The sequence below is a fragment of the Eleginops maclovinus genome, chromosome 16, assembly GCF_036324505.1.
Source record: "Eleginops maclovinus isolate JMC-PN-2008 ecotype Puerto Natales chromosome 16, JC_Emac_rtc_rv5, whole genome shotgun sequence".
NCBI lineage: Eukaryota > Metazoa > Chordata > Actinopteri > Perciformes > Eleginopidae > Eleginops > Eleginops maclovinus.
In genome coordinates, this window is record NC_086364.1 from 7,882,481 (window position 1) to 7,902,140 (window position 19,660).

Consider the following 19,660-nt stretch of genomic DNA (forward strand, 5'->3'; position numbering starts at 1 on the left):
TTTCTGCCAGTGACAAAGTACATTCACTCAGGTACAATTTGAAGTACTTGGTTATTTACATTTTATAGTGCTACACACATAGAATTTAAAGGAAATGTAGTTATTACTCCACTATGACAGCTTTAGTACCTTTACCAAGATGACATACAATATGAACTCTTAACAGCTTAATTTACAATGCTATAGAATAACACTCATTGTGATTAAGTACTTGAACTACTTATAATACCTATAAACCTTTCCTTAAGGGTTTTAATACAAGTTTTTACTTGTAATACAACTCATGTACAGTGTGGTATTACCACTCTATATACATATAATCTGAATACTTCTGCCCACCACTGGCTACAGATGTGTAATTAATACCACAGAGGGTTAAACAGGTTTAAAAAAGCTTTATTCAATGTGGTTCCCATTACACTGGTAACACTATTTGTTAAATGGAAAGTGAAAATGACCTATGCTGATGGATTAAAATAGAATGTCAGCCGTACTCTCAATTTAAGTATTCCATATTCTACTGAATGAGGCATAGCGAAGCTCTCCCACTCAGTTGCTGTTAATGATAACACTTGAGTAGCTCAGATCAGAGAGAACCAGCCACCAATCTGAAGGCCGGTCCTGAACGCCCTCCTTTAAAATCATGCTGCGATCAGGCTGCTTCCTGTGCGCCTCAGAGGCCCTGTAGGATCACCTGACTCAGACTGTTTGAATACTGCATTAACTGCAACGTAGCTTGGATATTTTCATCACACCATTAAATAATGTCTTTAAGCAGAAAACTGTATTTTCCAAAGTCATTGTCATCGGGTGCTATAAGATGGTCTTTTCTGGCTTTGGCAAGTTTCATCAAAAGGAATTCTCGGCGCTCCATCCACTCTTTTAGTTCCTGCTCCCCGTGCGCCAGCTTACACAGCTCGTCCTCTGTGCACGTGCCTTTGAGGAACCTGTCGGGACACAAGGTCGAACAGTCAGCCATGAAAAAGCCAATGACTCAAGACTCAACAAACATACAAAAACCATAGCTTATTCTGAAACATTCTGACATTGATAACTGGTATATGATTTGATCTCATCGACATTACGCAAGGCTCACCAAAAAATAGGAATAGCAATAGCCTTTTCATTGCCTTGCTTTTTATAGTAGCGTGTTCGCATACATGCCAAAATGTAAACAAATGTTTACATTTTTGTTAAAGGGGTGTTATTAAGACCATTTTCAGGTTCAGATTAGTATTTTGTGCCTCTACTGTGACATGTCTCCATGCTTTACTGTTCAAAAAGCTCTTTATTCTTCTCATACTGCCTGTGCTGCAGCACCTCTTTACACCCTCTGTCTGAAACCAGAGCCCAGTCTGCTCTGATTGGCTCTGTTGTGATTGGTCAACAGCTTAGAGATGCCCCGCCCCTAAGCCTATCATGTACAATGTGTTGGAGCGCTAGCCAATAGAAGCACTAGTGTTACAAAATGATGTCACTGTGTTTTACAGAAGTAAACAAACGAGTCCAGTGAAGGCATTTCAGGGAGGGGGGGAGGAAACTCCCTCTGGAGGGAACTTTGGGATTTAAGCCTCTGCAGACCATTTACATGCACAAAAATATATATAACACACTACAGGAAAGAGGAAAAACCCCAAAAGCAAAATAGGGCCTCTTTATTAAAGTAGGTATTCTTTAAGTATGTATGGTTGTGTATGTATATAGTTATATTCTTGCTAAGTGACAGAGAAAAGACATGCAGGAACATTTTCTGTAAACATGATTATCTATTTTTGAATCTAAACAGCCCCATGCCAGATCACAGAGTTGTGTGTCTTACCTCTCACAAACTTTGAAAGTGCCGGTGGGGAAGCGATACTGCCAGCAGTTCTGATCATCCTCAGAGTTGAAAACCCGGTCTTTGTGTTTTTCTGAAGTGATATGCTGCTGCCACTGCTTCTCACTGTTGCAGTTCTTACCACACAGCCAGCAGTGATTGCCAGCCTGCGAACACACACAGAGAAATCCCATTCACGCAAATTACTAATTACCGTCTGTTTGTTAATCAGTCAAAGTTATTGCTGTTTATTTTTTAATCACTTGGCAAATAACTATACTCAAACAAGATTTTAGCAAAGTGTTGATAGTTTAAACACTAAGGCAGCGATAGTTTTGACTGAACCCGCAGATTCTGACAACTGATTGAACATCTGCCAAGAGAAAGGAGTACACCACGGCAGCTGTGGGTCTGTGTGTTCACAACAGGGCAGTGGCAACGCTTGGGAATAGAAACAGGAAAGGAAGTTAAACGGATTACTTTACCCACCCATCAATTACTCAGCGGCATGCTACCTTAAATTGTTAATGCCAGATTTGATTTTCTCATAAATCCACGATGAACGAATATTCGAAAAACGGAAAAGTCTTGATGAATTTAAGTTAAGGAACATATCCTGTTTACCAAAACTGTATCAAAGCCGTTTACAAACCCTGGTGCAGTTCCAGTCGTAAACTCACCCAGGGTTTTGTCTCAACTGGTTAACGGGCGCTGAGCCTTCTTACTGTCGGTATTCACCCTCATACCAATATGCCGACTTCTGATGCCAGAAAACAATATTTCAGCTCGTCAAAAGCTGTATAATAACTCCAAAAATGGTGTCGAATAAAGCGTCAGACGAAAGAGACAGCTTTGTTTTCAAGGAGCTCAGAGTAAATAAGGGATGGATGTCCGTCGTTTCTTTTGCTCTCCTTTTTTTCTGTAGAGGAAGTAAAGAAACCGTATATCGGGATTTATTTGTCGTTTGAGGTGCGATATATGACTCAGCAGCTTTAAGACATGACGAAACAATTATTTTCCGCTTTGCTCTGATGCGTTATTTTGGCCGGAAAGTGGGCGGGCCGTAATTTATTTCGGAAGTCGACTCAAGCCCCCTCACACTGTATTTCTCTAGAAAAAAAAATGTCACTTATTCCTTGAACATGACTTTGCTCAAAATCCTGCTATGTATTACATGATGGAACTGTTTCGAATAGACAGCATTTAGCAAAAAAGCACGTGTTTGGGATGAATGACACAATTATACAACTCCTGAAGAGTTTGTTAATGGATGTTTTGATATAGTTTTGTAAATGTGGCCTCTGTTTGGTTTAACAACTACTAACATTTATCAAAACTTTTCAGTTTTTTTATTACTCTTTCAACATGAAGGCATGTGAAAGGAACATTTTGCTCAAGAATCTATGGTTTGTACGGGGTGAGTGATTGAAGGTCATTTTTGGGGGTGAAGTTGTCCTCTCTGCAGGGTTTCAGGGGAATTCAACCTGACCAGTTTGTACACAAACCTTGTCACGAGACAACAGAAGTGTGTGGTCCATGCTAGGTTTTTAAACTCACCACTTCCTCAGCGTAGTCTGTTGGCATGTGGATCTGTTTGCCGTTCTCCCGCACAGAGTTATTGGAGGTATCGTCCCCCCAGCCGGGCTTCTGAGACTGCAGCCACTGCTCATAAAGCTGCTCCATATCTGGAACTAAATGAGGGGGAGAAATAAATGATTACTTTGCTTTTAATTACATTCTACTAGTAAAGTAAGAGAGTGCATCTCCTTGACTTCACTCACTGTTGTTTTCTTTCATGTAGGTCCAAAGGTCTCTCTCTTCTAGACTGTGAGCAAACGTGCAATTCCCGATGTACTGACACTTCTTGCCAGCTGTCACATGCATGCAAATCTAAGAAAGGAAGAAATAACATTTGGTGACCATGGCAGGAGGTTTGTTTTAATAAAAAACAAAAGAACAAAACGACCGTGGAGCAGCAGAATGTCTGGCACGTACCTCAAATTGAGATGGGATGGGTTTTTTGGTTGGAAGCGGTCTAACTGTTGTCCACTTTTTCCTCTCATTTGAACTTACAAGCACCACCCGCCTGTCTTTCGCCCACCTGAGACAGAAAGAAACAATGAGTTTGTGGATTGCACATTTTCACCTATCAATTTACCTCCTGTCCACACTTGATGTGTTCCAAGACTACTTACGTGTGTCTGGCCTTGGCTGAGCAATACTTCTTGTTTTTGTCGGCTTCGCTTAGCTGTCCGTTTCTCCAGCACTGGCCACAAACAAACATCATCTTCAGGTTGGGAGGACCGAATCTCCTCTGTGGGAGGGAGAGCTGTTGATGGAATTTGAAGCAGTGGTTAAAATCTCTGAAGAGCACACATTCCACACTAATATAAAAAGGACTTAGCAGAAACATATACCATTACAAGTGATATTGTGTTGTCCCAGCCAATCAAAATGGAATAGTAAGTTTAAATGGTTACACATGTACAAATTACATTACAAAATCACAGACCAATGTTTAAATGGAGATTACTATTTATAACTGATTTAAATAACTTTCTAGTACTGCTCCTTGTGGTAGGATGGGTTGAATGCTGAGGTCAAATTTCACTGTGTGCGCATGTGTGACATAATAAAGAGGGTTTTATCCTCCGATTCTCTCTTCTTAGTGCGAAATATTAATGTTTGAAGTAACCATGTTTAAAGTCCCCCTATTATGCAAAATGCACTTTTTGCTGTCTTTATACATAAATGTGTCCCCGGTGTGTAAGGAGACTCACAAAGTGTCAGAACAACCCTCTTTTTTCCTCTTTACCCACACCTCTATAAATGGGGGACAAACGAGCTGATTTGCCCGTATGACGACATATCAGAAATGTGGGCTGGCTTTACATTGAACTCCTGGCAACGTCCCACCCACGTGACACGTCCAAACCTATCATTTCCATTATACAGTCGAGAGCTGAATCCCATCTGCAGCACCTCAGTGTCTCTGTATTCAGCAGGATGTCTGCAGGAGGGACTCAAGAGTTGTTGTTTATATAATACAAATAATGTCACTGTTGTAGTGGTAAACACTGAGAAGTGTTTCAGAAATAATGCTTGATGTCGTTTGGAACATAATATGGGGTTTAATCATGGCAGCGTTTAGCTGAGTATCTCAGTTAGAAACTTCTCTCTTCAGACAGAGGGCTGCATGCGCTCCAAAGGGGCGTGGCCAGCTTCAGCTCAGCTCAAATTTAAAGCAACAGTCACAGAATCAGCACTTCAGGAACAGGGCTGAAATAGAGGGGGATGAGGCATGCTACAATGGGGGATCTGTTTGGTATTTTGAGCAAAACACTTCACAGACAAGTTTTGTATAGATGTTGCCCTACAATGTATTGTTCAAATATCGCATAATAGGAGACCTTTAAATCACAAATCCGAACTGCTTTTAATCTGTAATTTAATGTTGTATTTTACATATGTTAAGTGTGTTGTTTTAATTATGTTTTTATGAATTTTACCTCTGTAAAGTGTCTTTGAGTTTTTAGAAAAATACTCTATCAATAAAATGGATTATTATTATTAAAGCCAAAAGGGTCTTGCAGGTCTACCCAACCCATCCACATTGGGATCCGCTGTTATTCAATCAATCGGGCTCATGGCGAAAAGGGCACACAGTCCAAATTATGTTTGCTAGATTCAACACAACACTCCAAACTGAACTTTGTACACAAAAAAGAAAAGGCACCAGCACTTTGGTGTTTGAGGGACTTAATATTTCCACCGAGACCAAACTATGATGGTATTTTATTGTGCTTTTATTCTGTCCCTTTTCTTCAGTGGTATGGTTTGACAACCTGTCTTTGAGGAACAGAAACCCCCACTGTCAGATTGTTAAGTGGTCCAGCAGACTGAGTGGTGAGTCACAGCATAGAGTCCCTGTACAGCAGACAGTAACGGAGGTTATCTAGATCTCCACTGATTGTTGATGTTTGTTTTAGTGGTTTTTAAATGTGATGGAGCACGACGTTCTCTTTCTAAAGGTTTTCCAGTTGTCTGTGTGGTTTTAGATGCGTGTCGTCACCAGGGATGCTCGGGTCAGGGTTTTTGGGGACGATCACCGGAATCAGAATCGGCTGATACCAATCACCGGTCACCGTTGTGAATTGAGTTGCATTATATATTTATTTACTATTTAGAGCAATAAAAGAAACTATTCTTAACAGCATTGCAGAAATACATTTAAGACCTGAGAAAGCGTAAAATGACAACAGCTAGCTTTACTTCACACACGTTGCACATAGCTATTTTCAGTGGTGTTTTTATTAGATGGCGTTTTAGTGGGGCTGAGAGCGCTTTATTTTTTTGCTGCACACACTGAATGAAGAAATACTCTAAGCATCCGCAGTGTAGTTCTCACAGTACACGTTCATTCAAAGGGGGTGCCGGAGCTTGCCCTACATCGCTCAACCCAGCTCAATAGGCACACTGTGAACACTAATCAGAAGAACGCAGTCTATTTTATTATCTTTGTTGGACACATTCAAAAACAGCCAGACTGGTGAAGCCATTTTCGCAAGTTTTTTTTCTGCACACAGAGAAGTGTCATGTATTGTGCGTCATCTGATCGGCCGATCGATCGGAGCATCCCTAGTCGCCACAATGGATCCCATGTCTTTTAACTGCAAACCGAGTCTACCTATGGGTACAAATAGTAACCATTAACTGCAAAGCTGATTCTAAACAACCCGACTAAATAATGGGGTCCAGTTCCTAAATTACCAGGTCTTTTTAGGTTTGTGGGCCCATGTTCAGACCTCTACTCTCTAACCAAGAACATATTATGAGCATGCTAGCAACAAGCATTGGTGAACAGAGTGCTTCTGCTGGGCTTACCTGGGCTCCCTGCAACGAAGCGGTCATATTCCAAAACTTCTTCGCTTCTTGGACAATACTTTCATGAGTGATACCTATGAGATAAATTATAAAAGGAATATAAATGACAGATACAAGGATTTAGAGCATATAATAAAAGGGACTATGTTCCAGGCTGTGGAGGAGTATTTAATAAGAGCAGCCTTACCGAGCTCGTGCTGCATCATCCAGACCTTGAGCTCGATGAGGCTGTGGGCGTAGAAGCATTCGTCCTCCCTCACGCAGCCATAGCGTACTTCATGGCGACAGAGATCCAGCTGGCACTGAGGATTCAGCGGTCTGATCTTTGAATAACGAACTGTATTCTCCTTCAAAATGTGGACCAGGCACCTAAAGGACGAGAAAGAGAACCATGTCAACAGCCCAAATCCCTTATTCCCTCATCTGCACGCAGTCATGAGCTTTTAGGTAGAATATTTAAATTAAATCCTCCTTAATTGTGTAAAAAGTGAAGTGACTTACTTATGATCTTCGAAGATGTGCTTCGTCACTGGATGAGAGCAAAGCGACGAGTCATCTTTGTTGGTTTTGCTGATTATTCTGGGTTTGTGGTCAAAGCAAACCTGCAAATTAACACAAGCGTTTAGAAACTGTAAAAAGTTTATAAAACCATAGAATGTAGCTAGGGTTCGAATCCCACCCGTGGCACTTTGCTCCAAATGTAACCCTTTTCTCTACCTCTTTTTGCCCCTTTTCATCTAATAAATAAGACACTTACACTTAAAAAACATTGACAAAAACAATATTTAGTAAAGGCCTTTTTATTTGTATTTTAACCCAACATATGTGGAGTCAAATATCAACCTGAGACAAGCTTTTTTTTCTTTTTCTCGCGTAGACGATAAAACATTGATGCCAATGTGCGTCAATGACAACAGCAGCACTGAATAGTGATTGGAAACTGAATCCCTCTGAGTTCATACTAATTTACTACTTACTCCACAGAGAAACATGAATATCCCATGATGCTCCTGTAAGATCTTGGGGACCGTCAGCCTGACGTTGGAGTTCGGCCCGTAGGGATCGAAGAGATGCTCTCTGGAGATAAACCCTTTCCGCTCCAGAGTCCATACATCAATCTCTTCCTGGCAGTAGGCAAATGTGCAGTGGCCAGGGTACAGGCACTCCTTTCCAACCGCCACCTCTGAAACAACACCGGGGACACGGCCGTGTTTGACAAAGTGATGTCTGGATGACAGTCAGGTTTCAAAAGTGCCAGAAACAACTGGAGAAGCTGCTCAAAGACGGCTACAAATCCTCAAATAATGTGAGTATCTATGTGCAATAAATAAGGGATGGTAGGGTATACAGGCCCAAGTAATGGTGGCAATGTAACCATGCCTAGGGAGTCTATCAATCACCCCCAATTCGTTTAATAAATAAGTTATTCATTGTTTTGTTTCTGGGAATATCAGTTGGATTTGTAGTTAATAAGATTGGAATATAAAGGAAAATACAAACAATTTTGAAGCAACAACTTGACACGTTTTAAAATGTTACCTTTGCAAATGTAATAGGGCCCAACGTATTGTGTTTTTGTCGGTCTGGGCCGAATGAGCTTCCACGTTTTGTCCACTGAATGTTTGATTCTGCCAAGTAAAGCGTCCTTTTTGCATTTGTGCTCTTCTGTGTGTAGCGAGTAATCCAATACACGAGGTCCTGAGGAAATGAATTTAAAAAAAAGAGCTTTAACAGTACATCCCTCACCTTGAAGACACAAACCACACACAACTGGATAAAGAATCCCTCACCGGTTTTGACGTAGCAGATGGAGCACGCTTGTTTGAATTCATGTGTGTCAGCTAAGGGGTTCTTTGTTAAATCCATAGCAACAGGAAGACCCTTCACTTCAGGCATACCGACTGCCATTCCCATTGGGGATTCAATATTGTTCATCTGTTCATCACAAAGGGGGGAAAAAGGGGGGAAATTCATTAAATATAAGCACAAGTCTTGGAATGACAATGCCTGATGATTGATAGACAATAATTACCTGTTGCATGAATGGACTCTGAGCATAATCTGAAGTTTTCAAAGAAGCAAGAAAAATATAATGAAGTTATACACTGTGCTACTGTTGAAGAAGTCAAATTAAAGCACTTTAAAGGGTATTTTTGAGCCTTTCGAGCACCTTACAGCTGTAGTAAATTATTATTGATCACATAAAGACAAGAATATCTAAAAAGCACTTTTCAGTCAGATAGTTTTTTATGAAAAGAAATGCAAATACATTTCCAGCAGTGGTAAAGCACTTATACAAACATCAAAGCACTTTTCAAACCTTAAAAAACCACTACATAATAATATAAAAGTATCAGTATTTTCAAGGATTTCTAGCACCCGTTCAGAACCAGCATATTGATCAGCTGATTTATTATTTAACAGATATGGACCAAAGTACACAATTCAGGAAGTAGCGTACCTGTCTTATAGTCCGTTATGTTGAGACTATCCAGGGAGTCAAGCGGTGGGGGGAGGGCGTCAAAAGTGTCCATACCAAAATACGCGCTTGTCCCCGACTTGTGATAGAGGGGGGGCAGAGTGACAGTGCACTGCTGCACGCTGCTGTGGAGGAAGGGGTTGATGTGAGACGGCATCAGGAATGGGCTGGACATGGAGTGGCCCGAGGCGATACTGGTTGGCAGAGGAATAGGCCCCTTCATAGTGGGGATAATCTGAAGGGGGGGAGAGAGACAAACAGGAGTCACGCTTCTGCTCAGACACCCACACGTTGTCACATTTTATTCATCGTGCTCCTTTTACCATGACTGATTCCGGGCCAGCTTGGTCCAGTAGATCATCTAGGTCGTCCCCGATGATGTCTGCGTCAAAATCTTGACTCGTGTCGAGCATTGTGCAAGGTTTACTCGTTCGGCAACCGTTAACGTACGTGGGAAGAGGGGCCGACGATGAAACAGACACAGGAAGGGAGACGGACACAGGTAGGGAAATGGACTCGAAGCCCGGCGGCTCAGACAGGGTTACAGACGAGATACTGGTGATTGGAGAGAGTTCATCCATTGCGGATTCATTTAGAGACGGTTGCATTTCCACCGGAGCTTGGATAGGAGCTGGAACCGGTGCCAGAACACTGCTGTCCTGGGTTAGCTGAGGCACTTCTGAAACAACAGAAGAAACAGGATGAGCGGCTTTGTGGCCTTCCCCTTTCAAAAACGATAATTATTAACTGTGTTGAATAAAACGTACCAATTTCTATATCTTCAACTGAAGACGAGTCATGGGAAAACTAAAGAAAAGCAGAAGAGATTCATTTAAGAATGCAACTTGGAGGAGTATAGTATATATATTTGAGACTTATGTCGCTTACCTTTTCACCTGATGCATCTTGATCATTTGATCCTCGCAAAACATTCAAGGCAGGCTGTAGAAATGGAATAAGATATGAAACATTTTGACTTTACGTTCATTTTAAAGAAAAACAACCCTAAATGTATTCATTTTGAAGGCTATATATCTGAATCAAAAACATGTAACTAGCTGTAGCATATAGCAAAGGAGAGCAGTATCACTTCCAATCCACTTTATACAACTGTTTATTCAGTAAAAACACTTCATAGTTTGAGATAGTTCCTGGGACACGTACCTTACTTCTTACATAAGCTTTACGGATTTTCAATCCCAAAATTTTGGCAAGGTCCTGAGTCAGGTTTGTGACACTGGCATCCTGGGGAAACAAGGAGGATTGACAGGGTTTACTCAAAAGACCCTTTGGATAAAGAGTTTACTTAAATAAAGGTGGTAACATGAATAGAAATAAATATATATTATAACTATAACTATAAATAATATTAGATGACATTGTCACTATATCCTGACTAAGGGAATAAAGATACTCCAGGTTTAAGTAGTTTGCATTATGAAAAGCTTTTATTTAGCTTTTATAAAACCTGCTTCTATGGCTGTAGAGCAGTGGTCGCCAACCCGTCGATCGCGATTGACAGGTAGATCTTTGAAACATTCCCTGTAGATAAGATAATAGAAAAATTAATTTGTATTTTGTAAATATTTGTTGTATTTCTTCAGCTTACCAGGCGGCATTAAATTGACTAATAAGATCAAAGAAGGATACTGGCACATTAACTGTCGCAAAATGACAATATACGGCACTAGCAAGTGATAGCTAATAGACGGCAAGGTTGTCAGCTGACATGGCAGAGGCTCCGAGAAAGAAGTCGAAAACGTATAATTTTCATGAGGAATGGGAAGAGGAATTTATGTTCACCATGGTGAAAGACAAGTGTGTTTGTATGCTGTGCCACCAAACTCTAGCGCTGTCTAAAAGAGGAAATCTGGAGCGGCACCACAACACCAACCACGACAAATTCAAAGACAGTTTCCCCGCCGAAAGCGCAACCCGAGCTAGGAAAGTTGCTGAGCTGAAAGCGGGATTGAAGGCCCAGCAGTCGCTGTTCACAAAACCTGCTGCTCAAAATAAGGCTGCGACTAAAGCTTCATTTCGTATTAGTCATCAAAAAACCGCGCTCCGCAGTGTCCAGCTTGGCCCCAATACAGTGGCGAGGGGGGTCGAGGAAATGTCAGGGGACGTGGATCGACAAGTGTTAAAAGACTTGTCCCACTGTGAATATTTTTTCCTACAGTTTGTTGAATCCCTGGATGTAATGGAAACAGCTCAGCTTGTTGTATTTGTCAGGGTGGCGTTCCCGGACTCTACAACAAAAGAGGATCTCCTCACACTTTTGCACTTAACAGGAGAGAACGAGAGGTGGGGATATTTACAACGTGTTTAAAAAAATATGTCCGCGATAATGACATCCCGATTCACAAACTGGTGCTGCAATGCGGTGTGCGCGCTGGATTTATTGCGCTGTGCCGTAATGACCATGATTTTCCTGACTTTGTGAATTACCACTGTGTCATTCACCAGCAGGCCTTAGCGGGGAAGGTTGTGAACTTTTTTCAAGTTATGACTCTGGTGGTCAAACTGATCAACTCGATTAGAGCAAAAGCGCTTCAACACCGCTTATTCAAGGAGTTATTGGATGAGCTCGATGCCGCGTACGGAGACCTACTCCTCCACGCTGATGTCCGGTGCTTGAGTCGCGGCAAAGTGCTGCAGCGATTTGTTGATTTGCTGCCCGAGATAAAGACTGGAGACAAGGAACGAGGAGCATGAGGAGCTGTCAGATGATCAGTGGCTGCTGGATCTGGGGTTTCTGACAGACCTGACAGCAAAACTGAATGCACTGAACAAGGAGCTCCAGGGAAAAGACCGAAACCTGCCCCACATGATAAGCGCAGTAAATGCGTTCAAGGCCAAGCTCGGTGTTTGGAACACACAGCTGAAAAACGGGAGGCTGACACACTTTCCCAACCTGTAGAAAATGTCACTGGCCATCGGTGACAAGGACGCTTTTCACCCTGAGCAGTACTGTGTTCACCTGGACAAAGGGGCAGCAGAGTTCAGTCGGCGTTTTGATGAATTAGAACATCATGGAAGATGTTGCTGCATTAGTCTTAAACCCATTCCTGACCATTGATGTGGAACAGGTAGCTGCCACATTTTAGCAGGTATTTGCTCTGCCTAGAGGGGTTGACATGGAGATGGTTGATTTGCAAAATGACATTGAGTTAAAAGTAAGATCACGGGACAGTACCTTTTGGGGAATTCTCAGCAGGGAGAAGTTTCCCCATCTCACCTCATGTGCACTAAGAGTGAGTGCCTACTTTGGATCCACTTACCTCTGTGAAATGGCGTTTTCACAGATGAAAATAAGTAAATCAAAGTACAGGAGCCGCCTCACTGACAAACACCTTGCAGACTGTCTCCGACTAGCTGTCAGTAGCTATGAGCCAAACTACAAAGCACTCACAGACAGTGTTCAGTCACAGCCATCTCACTAACCTGGGTGAGTAACATGCCAGTTTTGACGTCTGATGGCAATGTGAAAAGTGATGATGCATAAGATGGTACATAACTGCACTGAGCTTATTTACACTGACTGTAATTGTGTTAAAACACAATTACAGTTCTATTTTAATAATAATAATAATAATAATAAATTTTATTTATATATATTTTCTAAAATGCCGATTATTATGCAACTTGCATGAAGCTTGAATGGATAAGCATAACACTGCGTGTGATCTGCTCACTGCTAGTGTGTTTTGTGTGTGTGTGCCTTCTATGAACTAAATAATTACCTCATACAAAAGGAAATAGGCCACACCTTTATTTTTTGTGTTGGACATGAAGCTGTACTTGGCCTAATTGCATTGAGAGTTTTGTAAGCATTACAGTTCTATTTTCTAAAATGCTTATATTAATGTGACTTGAAGCTTCAGTGGATAAGCATAACACTTGATATGATCGGCTTGTCTACCATGAACAAAATATTGTCCTCATATGTGGAAAATTCCACATTCCTTTTCTTTTCGTGTTGAGATGAAATTGAATAACTTAGAATTGAAGTAGATGTGAAGTGTGAACTGAAATGTGGCTGCTATTTACACTGAGGTTTGGCCTACCTCAGTTTTACCTGAAATGTCTAAACTGAAACTAAAGATGTCTGAATGCAGGGCAGCATGCCTCAAACAGCCTGACTCTCGCTTGACTTTTGTCAAATTTGCCGAGACAAAAAATAGGAAGAACTTGTTTTACTAAAAGGTTTTTATTAAATCAATATTTAACAGATGATGCGACGCCTTACCTGAGGCACTGTGAGAGAGCATTTGGCAACAGCCTCATAGGCCTCTTGATGTCTCCCCATCTCTTTCAGGGATTTTGCTTTTCTGTACAGCGCTCTGTAGTTCCCCTCGTTCAACTGGAGCGCCTTTTCACAGTCTTCTAACGCCTGGTCATACAGTCTCTATTGGGGGGGGGGGGGGAGAGAGAGAGATATACACTTAAACATTGTGAACAAAGAACCCGCTGTTTGATCATAAATTGCCTTTATGTGTTCAGTGGGTTGTGTCAGATAGTGGTGTGGTTTCCCTGAAGACAGTAAAGTGTGTTTTACTGCCGGGACAAGAGTCAATGCAGAGGGAAACTGACATGAAAAGGGAAGTGAATGTAGCTCTGAAAGCATTAGCGATTATCAAAAGGACATTTTCTTTTAGTCTCCCGAGTCCCAGGTGATTTAAGATTTTTGACGTAGCTTGGTTGTATGACACCAACAGTTATTTTAAATAAAACATATGTGTTGGTACATTTATTTTCCTTCGCCGCCTTTAATGGTCGCTGTGCATCACATTATATTGATTTTTATTATACTGCAATTATCGGAGTCAATAATAACTTTTTGATTTATGATGAGCATATCTACTCTACATTTGGAGTTACTGTATGGCTTATGAAATATATTCTCTAACTGTTAAAATATTTGTGTTCTCTAGCATTAATATAATAATGGTTTGTGTGTTCCCAGGTGAGCTTGTGGAAGGCATGATCACATTATTTGGCACATTGTGGAACATTTAGATAAGAACACTTAGCTTACTAATATAAGGCTTTAAAGTAAAACCCCTTTCTATTTTTGTGAGTCACCTTTTAAAATATGTAAATTTATAAGAGTAGTAAGTTATTTAAAGTCTATATTTTTTTGCTGTTAAATGTGCGCTGTCAGGGGTTATGATGCGCATGTCTGTGTGCCCTTATATGGCAAGACAATCGGACGCAGCTGTGTGAGTTATTAGACAGGATGCGGTATAATCTTTTGACCTTAGTCCAGCAGTGGCCCAGTCAGTAGGGGCTTGGACTGGGAATCGTAGGGTCGCCGGTTCAAGTCCCCGAACAGACTTGAAATATGGAAAGTGGACTGCTACCCAGTTCACCTCCTAGGCCCTGCTGTGGTGCCCTTGAGCAAGGCACCGGACACCTCCAATCCCCCCTCCCCATTCCCCCCCGGGCGCTGCACGATAGCTGCCCACTGCTCCTAGTACTAGGATGGGTTAAATGCAGAGGACCAATTTCACTGTGTGTGCTCTGCTGTGTGCATGTATGTGACAATAAAGAGAGTTTCATCCTCCGATTCTATCTATCTATCAAAGTATCTGTCACTTTACCCCATGTGACCTCAACAGTATTGATGAATCTTGCATATGGTATAACTCAATTCATTGTTCATGTAGCTCACACCTTCACATTGATTATTATTGGATGTATTCAGAAAATCAATTCATCAACTTCCATATTTAATGATCCACTTTGGCCTGACAACCATATGATTGTACACTTCATGGGACCTCAAAGCATCGCATTACTGGTTTCAGATAACATACTGACGTTGGTGTCATAACAAGCTAGTACATAAACTAGTTAATATAAGCACCAGTTAAGCAAAACTACATGTTTGGCTTTAAAAAGGACTGGTTAAACATGTTCGGATTGAGTTATAGCATGTCTAGCCATTTGAAATTACCAAGGAGTCTCAATGTGTCTGAAAAAGATGCGATGCCACGAGCACACCCTTCACTAAATTACACCCTAAGATGAATGCAAGGTGGATTCAAAAGTTAAAGAAGCCCTAGCCCCACCCAACTAAATTAAATATACCTGTGTGTTCTCAGGTTAACTGTCACTGCAAGGTGCAAAGCAACAATGTGGGGAGTTTAAAACTCAAACATGCTCCATGTGCTCTCCACTCCTCTACCTCTTTAGTATTGTCATTTGCTCTCATAGGAAGAAATGGAAAACTCTGAAGGTAATGCTGATAAAGATCCATTTGTTGGCCTTATATTGATGCTAAACGCTAAGATTAAGTGAAAAAAATGCTGATGGTGGATATTGATAAATGATGTAATGGGAGATTCTAGCACTCATACATCAAGACGGTTACGCCTGAGTTTGACAGGTCGAAATTTATCGCCTAAGGAAAAGTTTACGATTATCTTTGAGACATGATGAAAGCGGCAATTGAAGGGAAGTCGATCATATAAACTGTTTTATACACACACTGCAGGTTGAAGCAAGTAGTGAGACATACTTCCTTTTGTGTCCTGCCATTTTGAAAATTGTTGGTAAGAGAGATTTGTAGATACATCTGTATGAAGCAAATCATCTCTAAATCTGCAGGGGCCTGGAGTGCATAAACATTGAGGTGAGACCAGTTGCTTGTTGCATTTTTCTCAAAGGGATTGGCTCATTAAAGTGATTTGGGAAGAATTTGAAAAAGGTCACCGCTGACTTACCGGAACAATGTTTAGGTACGCCGCCGCTCGATTTGCATACAGCTTTTCCAGTAAACTCGCTGGAACACAGATATCTTCCGAGTCCGCATACTCTGCTATACTCAAGGCTTCGGTGTACATCTCGATGGATTTTGTCCAATCCCCTTCTCTAAACACGTCGTTTCCTTCCCCAAAAAGATTCCACACAAGCTCCTTTATGAACACCTGAAACAGGAGGAAATCCAAATCAGTACAATTGAACATAATGCTGCTGATTTGACCTTCATTCAGGCATCTTTACTCGCATGATAAGACATTTGTGTGATACTCTTGGACATTGTTACTCCATACAGTTCCTTTGTTGAAACAAAACAAAAGCTAGAAAACCCCTGATTAAACTCTGCATAGCTTACCTCATACTGGTCTTGACTTCCAGGAAATGGAAGGGTTGATCTAAAATAAGAAGAAAGTTTTTTTAACATTGGGGATTATTCATACTATCTGCATGCTGGCACAGAACCAACTGCCAAGGCTTTTATCAGCAACAGATATTAATCATTGTGTGAATTACGAAATTGGGCCGGCGATTGGTTTATCTATAACTGGGCAAAGTTATTGAAAGTGTGTGTCAATAATAAAATGTGATGATAGAACATCTCTCAGTAATCCCTGTGAAGTTGTCTTGTCATGCAGGTTTCTTGTTCTGCTCCTGTTTGGCATTTAAAGTTGTCTTTTCTCTTTTGTATATCGAACTCTACAAGGGTTCAAAAATTCACAAACAGTGGCACAAGTGAAGATTAGGTATGAACAGTGATGACAGGCAGTGTAGTATTTTAAGTATCACTTTGGTTTTACAAACAAAGGCCCTGCCAGATTAAATCAAATCAATCACTGCGCTAAAAAGCAATATGTTGTGGATAAACTGCAAGCTTATATTCTGCATAGATAAAAAGCTCTGATTGGAGAAAACCTCCCACATTATAAAATACATTAAAGGACAGTAATCAGCTCTCGCTGAACAAAAATGCATGACAGAGCTGACAAATCAAGATTTCATCATGCAGGGTGTAGGGGTGATCAAGACTACTGCAAAATAATTTGCAAACACAGGTAGACGCGTAGCTAGTAAGAGTTTCTATCTAGTTTTCGTTATCAATCTTTCCAAGATAGAATGACAAGAGGCCGAGTAGGCATGGCAACATTAGGAAGTGTCAAACACAGGATCACAACAGTCATTACTCTCTTCATATGTATGTTATTGATCAGGGTTTGAAGTATCAGTACAATTCAAATGCAGCCCCAGATTCAATAACCAGGTATCCTAATGCTGACACTTACTGAATGAACTGCAGGCCTTTCTGAATCTCCTGCCAGCGAGTCATTCTGTCCTGACACCCTCCGGACATGTTTGTTTTAATATCCACTCCTCTATCGGCACCTGAAATGACAACATATAGGTTCATAGCATAGTACATTAACTGGTAAAAGACAATGGCAACAGCCAACAACAATGTCAACTAAAAAAACACTCCTTACTTTTACAAGTAACTATCAGCATGCTGTCAAACCGGTTTATTGACAGTTCATACGCTCAAAAGTTCCCAGGAACCATATTACAGTAATTGTTCTTGCTTTCGATGTTCATAGCTTCCGCATTTAGTAATGACGACACATGCCGTTCCGGAAACTGAGGCGAGACATATCTTTCAGCTTTTGTGAGCTGATGACGTTAACAAAATAGTTTAAGCAACGTTAAGACTACATGTCTTTAGTTGGGGAAGAAACGTTAGCACTTACGCCAGGGAATACGGTTTAACGCAGCAAGTATAAGCAAGGTGTCTATTATCGGACAGTTTCGATGAAACCGACTGCTATGGCAGACTTGAATGTCCAATTTTTTTTACGAATGCAAATGTTTTATAACATACAAATTAAATCATATACCGTTATGTGTCTTGAATATTCTGTATTGTGACGTATAACGTTATTGTCATGCAAATCATCGTGTTATTACCATGTTTGGGCCAAGTGAAACTATCAACCCTGTCCCATCATAGCTAATGTTTGACACAAATGATTGTTTTCTAAGATTGAACTTCTTCAAAACTAGTTTCTAAATCAAATGAGGATATGTGTTGCAGGAACAGGTAGACAGATGGTGACAGTTTTAGCTTTAATAGGGTGTGCCTGTCCTGTCTGTACGAACTTTACTTGAGGAACATTTTTGTTTTTATAGAAGCATTGAACGCTTAACAGTCCGGTCTGTTTCAAAACGAGCATGTGTCTAGAGAGGGACAATTTTTAAAGTTGCGTGTTCTGAATAACAGATAGGTGTCCGATAATGGGCGCATGATCATTTAGCGCACGTGTGTTACCCGCGGCCGGGGACCCGCCGAGAGTAGACTTCCCGTTAGCAATCATCATCAGCTAGCAACTGTTAGCCTCACATAGTTTAACTGATGCCAACACAAAAACTACCTCCACTGAAAAGACAACAGAGTTTTCCGGTGCTGGAAACCCACTGGCCTCACCAGCTACGGGGTTGATACCCGATTAAGTTTTCTAGGAAGTAGACTGCACCTAACAAAGCATAACGTCAGGCATGCCCAAGTTAAACTAGTTCCCTAAACAATAGCAAGCAATACATGTTTAGCTCCCGCCTGAGTCGTGGTATACATCTCTTTAATGATCTAACCATTTCTGCTGTACATACTTACATGAATGGATCTTAATTCCAAACAACCCTTACGTCGGTTATCTTAAAGGAGGAAAAGGGATTTCTTGTTTTAGCTAAAATAACTTGGCTAGATGTGCTGTATCGCTGAAGGCCGCCCTTTGCTTCTTCTTCAATTTTGATTTGAGGCAGAGTCAATACCGACTCCAGGACAGTGCTGCCCTCTAGAGACAGCGGAGTGACACAATGACATTTCACAGAAAATCTTCTTCTTCTTCTTCTTCTTTGAGTTTAATGGCGGATCGCAACCAGCTTTAAGGTGCATACCGCCACCTACCGTACAAGAGTGTATAACATTATGTCATTTACCCTTTCTTAAATTCTACTCACCAGCCTTGTGTTATTTAAAAAAGTAAAGAGAGCCTTCCTGGTGACTCTTACCCCCCCCCCCCCTGTTCCCAGTATCCCCATTAAATCCCAGTCCCTCCCCGCCTCTTGGACTTTATCATGTAACCTTTCTCTGTCTACTGCATACATGGCACAGTGAAATATGATATGTTCAACTTTTTCTTTCACTCCACAGTTCCCACATTTGTCTCTATTCCTTTTCCCCAGTACAAACATGGTGCCATTTAAACCTGTGTGATCCAATCTGAGTCTTGTTATGATGATTTCCTCCCTTCTGTTCCTTTCTTTGTAGTTCTTTGTTATCACTGACTTTTGTATTTTATGGTACCCCTTTCCTTTATGGTCTTCCTCCCACCTTTTCTGCCATATCTCCATTCCTTTCTTCTTAATCACTGCTTTTCCTTCTCCTTTTCCGAGTGGAACTGGTACTGTTATTTCCTTTTGTAGTGCCCCTTTTGCTAGTTTATCAGCACACTCATTCCCTTTTACCCCCTCATGCGCTGGTACCCAACAGAACTGTACATCCATGCCACCTCTGTGAAGTCTTAGCAAAGTATGGTACAGTTCAATGATTAAATCTTCTCTGACAGATGTTGTTGACTGTATGCTTTCCAACACGGCCATTGAATCTGTGTATACCACCACCCTATCTGGTGTGACCTCTTCCACCCACTGTAACCCAATAATGACTG

At 41.1% G+C, this 19,660-nt stretch overlaps 1 protein-coding gene across 2 annotated transcripts; it reads right to left on the reverse strand.

Moving 5' to 3' along the window:
• Positions 1 to 375: 375 nt before the first annotated feature.
• Positions 376 to 18,818, reverse strand: zc3h7a (zinc finger CCCH-type containing 7A). Of its 2 annotated transcripts, none has more exons than XM_063903334.1 (23): positions 18,604 to 18,818; positions 17,225 to 17,324; positions 16,300 to 16,339; positions 15,908 to 16,111; positions 13,429 to 13,587; positions 10,344 to 10,424; positions 10,068 to 10,121; positions 9,947 to 9,986; positions 9,503 to 9,858; positions 9,162 to 9,414; positions 8,733 to 8,761; positions 8,491 to 8,635; positions 8,240 to 8,398; positions 7,678 to 7,883; positions 7,202 to 7,302; positions 6,888 to 7,069; positions 6,701 to 6,774; positions 4,012 to 4,145; positions 3,812 to 3,917; positions 3,598 to 3,706; positions 3,374 to 3,507; positions 1,820 to 1,983; positions 376 to 947 (listed from the first exon to the last, which is right to left on the reverse strand). In XM_063903334.1, the coding sequence occupies exons 2-23, from the start codon at positions 17,290 to 17,292 to the stop codon at positions 758 to 760; spliced, it is 2,988 nt and encodes a 995-aa protein (XP_063759404.1). In that variant the 5' UTR covers positions 17,293 to 17,324; positions 18,604 to 18,818; the 3' UTR covers positions 376 to 757. The 2 variants fall into 2 exon arrangements, with proteins under 2 accessions (XP_063759404.1, XP_063759403.1); XM_063903333.1 differs by lacking the exon at positions 18,604 to 18,818 and adding an exon at positions 17,423 to 17,459.
• Between the last annotated feature and the right edge of the window lie 842 nt (positions 18,819 to 19,660).